At 36.7% G+C, this 4,430-nt stretch overlaps 1 protein-coding gene across 2 annotated transcripts in view; it reads left to right on the forward strand.

Moving 5' to 3' along the window:
* LOC106875022 (glutamine--fructose-6-phosphate aminotransferase [isomerizing] 2) overlaps positions 1 to 4,430 on the forward strand; it is a 67,269-nt gene that overhangs the window by 32,382 nt on the left and 30,457 nt on the right. For both annotated transcript variants that reach the window (XM_014922975.2, XM_014922974.2), the window contains exon 9: positions 2,022 to 2,130. In XM_014922975.2, coding sequence (XP_014778461.1) covers positions 2,022 to 2,130 — 109 coding nt within the window. The remainder of the gene's footprint in view (positions 1 to 2,021; positions 2,131 to 4,430) is intronic.

The following is a 4,430-nucleotide window of genomic DNA, read 5'->3' on the forward strand; positions in this document are numbered from 1 at the left end:
TTTTTTTTTTTTTTTTTTTTTTTTTTTTTTTTTTAATTATAAGGCATTCATCAATATTGATACTGAAGTGTGATAATTGATAGTTTATGTATTATCACCAGTCTTGAGCACCTAAACCTGTACTTCTCAACAACCCCAATAGTACATATTTGTAGCTGCATATATACTATGCATCGCTATAAATGCATACTGTTGAGTAATGAAGTTTATTGGGCAACTCTGAGCTTTGTTAGCCTTTGCAGAGCTGAATTTACTGTCATGTGAATGTAATTGTAAAGAGAGGTTTCCGATTAGCTGATTTGACATCTAACAATAACCTGAGCCTTTTGTAGTTCTCCTGTATTCCAAATGATTATGAATGTGTATCACTTAATATAAGTGACTTGAGTATAATATCCAAGCCAGTGAAAGAGCCTCTGTGTCAGGCATGGGCAACATTTTTCAAGAAGTGGGCCACATGAGACATAGTTCATCATCAGGTGGAGCCACACTCCTAAAAAGATTTGAAGGTAATTATTCATTAAGCATGCCATTCAGAAAGTATTGCAGGCCACAGTTTGCTCATGTTTGTCCTCTGGTTGTTCAATCTGCTTGAAATAGCAGCTAAATTCCTTCACATCACACCACTACTTTCTTATGGAAGGAAGGGACACATTTCTTGATAGTGTTCTAGGTATCTCTTACAAAGACGGGTTGGTCACTGCTGGAATTGGTCATAACTGTTAAATCACTGCTGACCTGAGGCTAAGCAACAAGGATTCCTGTATCATATTGAGGGATGTATGGCAACATCAATTTTACTGGGATTTGTGACTTCTTTTAAGGGCTTTCAGATTTCTGTTCTATTTTCTTTCTTATAAGCAGATTTTATATCAGCGTCGGTTTATTTCATTTTCAAATGTTATTCTATTTGGCTTTGAACTTTCTTTGCTTATTTTTAATTTTTTTTTTTGTTTTTTTAATCTATTCTCTCAAGTTTTCAGTGTAAACTGATTTACCATATTTAATGAAAAAATACCAATAATAATCTTCAGTTTTTGTGATGATATATTCCCTTCCTCAAATACTTTAAATGTAACTTTATACAAGTTGTCATTCATGGCCCAAGGAGTAGCAAATTTTCACCACATACTTTAAAAATTCATGCACATTTATATTTATTATCAGTATCATAGTTAATACAAATTGTTTTTGCATATGTCTAGTTATTCTTGTATCAGGAAACATGAAAATATTACTTTAACAAAAGAAAAAAATTTTATTTCTTTGTTTATATTTTGAATCAATAAAAAAAATGTTTGAGATTTTTCTGCCTCTCATTGGAATGGGGCTTCAGCTTTAACACTAATGCTTTTTTGTTGAACTAACAAATTATGTATACAATATTTATTAAAAAAAATATTTATAAAAAAAAAATTATTTTTGTTAAGAAAAAGGATTCCATCCCTTTTTAAGTGGGCGGGGCTTATACTAACCCTTTTTCCATTTTTTTTAAAAATAAAAAAACAAGTGCTGATGTAACTATGTGGTTAAGGAATTTGCTTCCCAACCATATGGTCTTGTGGTCAGTCTCCCTGTGCGACACCTTGGGCAGGTGTCTTCTAAAATTCCAGGTCAATCAAAGCCTTCTGAGTAGATTTGGTAAGCAGAAACTGAAAGAAGCCCATAGTGTGCATGTACGTACATATGTGTGTGTGTGAGTGAATGTACATACCTTATGTCTTGACATTGTCTTGGTTGTAAACAAGCACTACTGTCATACAAGTGATGTTGTTCATTTCCAGTCTTCCATGAAAAACATGTCTGGCCATGGGAAAATATTACCTTGCATAGAAACGGGTAAGGGTTGGCGACAGGAGGAGCATCCAATCATAGAAAATCTGCCTTTACAGATTCCATCTGACCCATGCAAGCATGGAAAAGTGGACGTTAAATGATGACGAAACAAAAGAAAATAAAAAAAAGAGAGAGATTGTTCTAATATTCTGTATTTTTTTTCATTTTTATTTGCCAATTTTCAGACCACAGAGGTTATGTAGAACCAGTCCAAAGACCCACTGATGGTACGACTGAATTTCACCCTTCTGGACCAAATACTGAAGTTGAATATTTTTTTGCTTCTGATGCCAGGTAAATATGTTTCTGAAATAATATAAAATATTTCCTGCCTACACTTTTGCAACCTCCCCCCCCCACCACACCTTCCACTACTCCTCCTACCTGAGGCGCCTCCTGGACACCTCATCACCACTGTTTATCTCCTCGGAGATACCACCAATTCATTCTCATTCTCTTTCCTAAATGTGAGCAACCATGTAGCTCTTCTACATGATGAACCTGCTTTATCCCAACCTCTTACTTCATACCTTAACTCCTATCTAATATTAAAACACAACACCTTCACCCTCTTTGTCTTTGTAGGTTTGTGAGCAATAAGGTGACCTCAATAGTGCCAGTGACATGTAAAAAGCAAATAGTATGCACTGTAAAGTGGTTGGTGTTAGGAAGAGCATCTATCTGTAGAATCGATGCCAAAGCAAACAGTGGAGCATTGCTGTCTCCAAACTTTTGTTACTGTATATACGTAGATGGATGTGTGTTGAATGATGGTAGGAGTTTTGAGGGACATGTGAGGGTGGGTGGGTATCATGGATAGTGTCTTCATAGAAAGACTGTATGATTTTTCTTATTGCTATATTTTATTGATATTTTTCATTTTATGACACTCTATACCTTTCATTCTTATCTCTTGTATGCCATAAGAATAAAGAACTCATCCATAGACACACTTATTCTCACACACATAAATAATATCCATATACTTGTATGCACATAAATACTTACATACATGACTGGCTGTATAATTGTATACACACATACATACCCTTATATGGATATGTATATGAGGGGGTACTGAAAAGTTCCTGGCTTTGGGTAAAAGAAAATCTTGGAGGATTAGTTAATTATGATTTTATTCAACAGTACCACCTGACTGGCCTTCGTGTTGGTGGCACGTAAAAGCACCCACTACACTCTTGGAGTGGTTGGCATTAGGAAGGGCATCCAGCTGTAGAAACTCTGCCAAATCAGATTGGAGCCTGGTGTAGCCATCTAGTTCACCAGTCCTCAGTCAAATCGTCCAACCCATGCTAGCATGGAAAGCAGACGTTAAACAATGATGATGATGATGATGATTCCCCTCTCAAATTCGCACACTTATTGCAGCAGTCCTTCAGTTTTTATAATCTTTATAAAAGTATATTGTTAAAGACCTCCAACCAGACCTTTAGCGATACCCTTAAAGCCAGAAACATTTCAGTGCCACCTTATATATGTAAAGGGTAAAGAGCTCCTTTAGTCATGAATGACCATGGGATTGCAGCTAGAAAATTACCCCTGAAATACAAGTCTGAATAAGGTTGTTTATTGAAGACTAGAAGTCACCCGTACATACTAGCCTCCCCTTTCCATGCTACCGATGTTATCCAAGAGAAAGGAAAAGGCTGTTACAGCTTGGTACCAGTGATGTCACAACTCATTTCTACAGATGAGTGAATTGGAGCAACATGAAATAAAATATCCTGCTCAAAAACACAACACACACCCGGTCCAGAAATCAAACTCACTACTGCATGATTGTGAGCCTGATGCTCTAGCCACAGAGCTATATGCTTTCACTTGTATATGTATATTTACATACACTCACACTCTAGTCTACCTATAATGATTCCAGAGTATACAAGTTCAGGGTTTGTAGTGGGGTTATTGGTATATCTTCAATATTATTTTTATGTTCACCAATACATACTTTCTATCCTATAAGTCTGTAAGAGTCATTCCAAAATAGACACAGAGCTAAAACCAGGTGAAGTAGAGAACAGTTGACCACATCAACCATGGTACCTAATTGGAACGTTTTCCATTGAACTCATACCTGGCTACATATGTGTACTGGCAGAAGGATTAATGTCTGTGTGTTAGTAGCAAAAGCAGTGATGTCGTTCTTATTTCTTACATATTGGTTGTTCTGTTACATGTATGGTTTCATATATCTCTCACAAGGTTGCATCATGTGGATGAGGCAACATTATGAATAAGTGAACAGGAATCACACTCCAGTTCTCTTGTCAGACAAACACAGATGCAAAACACACACACACACACACACACACATGCTCAGTTGGCAAAAATGAGTAGTACCTGTATTTCAAAAGGCCAGCCTTGTCACACTCTGTGTCATGCTGAATCGCTCTGAGAACTATATTAAAGATAGACGTGTCTGTGGAGTGCTCAGCCACTTGCACATTAATTTCACAAGCTGGCTGTTCTGTTGATTGGATCAATTGGAACCCTTGCCGTAACTGACGGAGTGCCAGTGTGTGTGTGTGTGTGTGTGTGTGTGTATGCGTGCATGTGTGTGTGATATATAT

This window comes from Octopus bimaculoides, chromosome 7, assembly GCF_001194135.2.
Source record: "Octopus bimaculoides isolate UCB-OBI-ISO-001 chromosome 7, ASM119413v2, whole genome shotgun sequence".
NCBI lineage: Eukaryota > Metazoa > Mollusca > Cephalopoda > Octopoda > Octopodidae > Octopus > Octopus bimaculoides.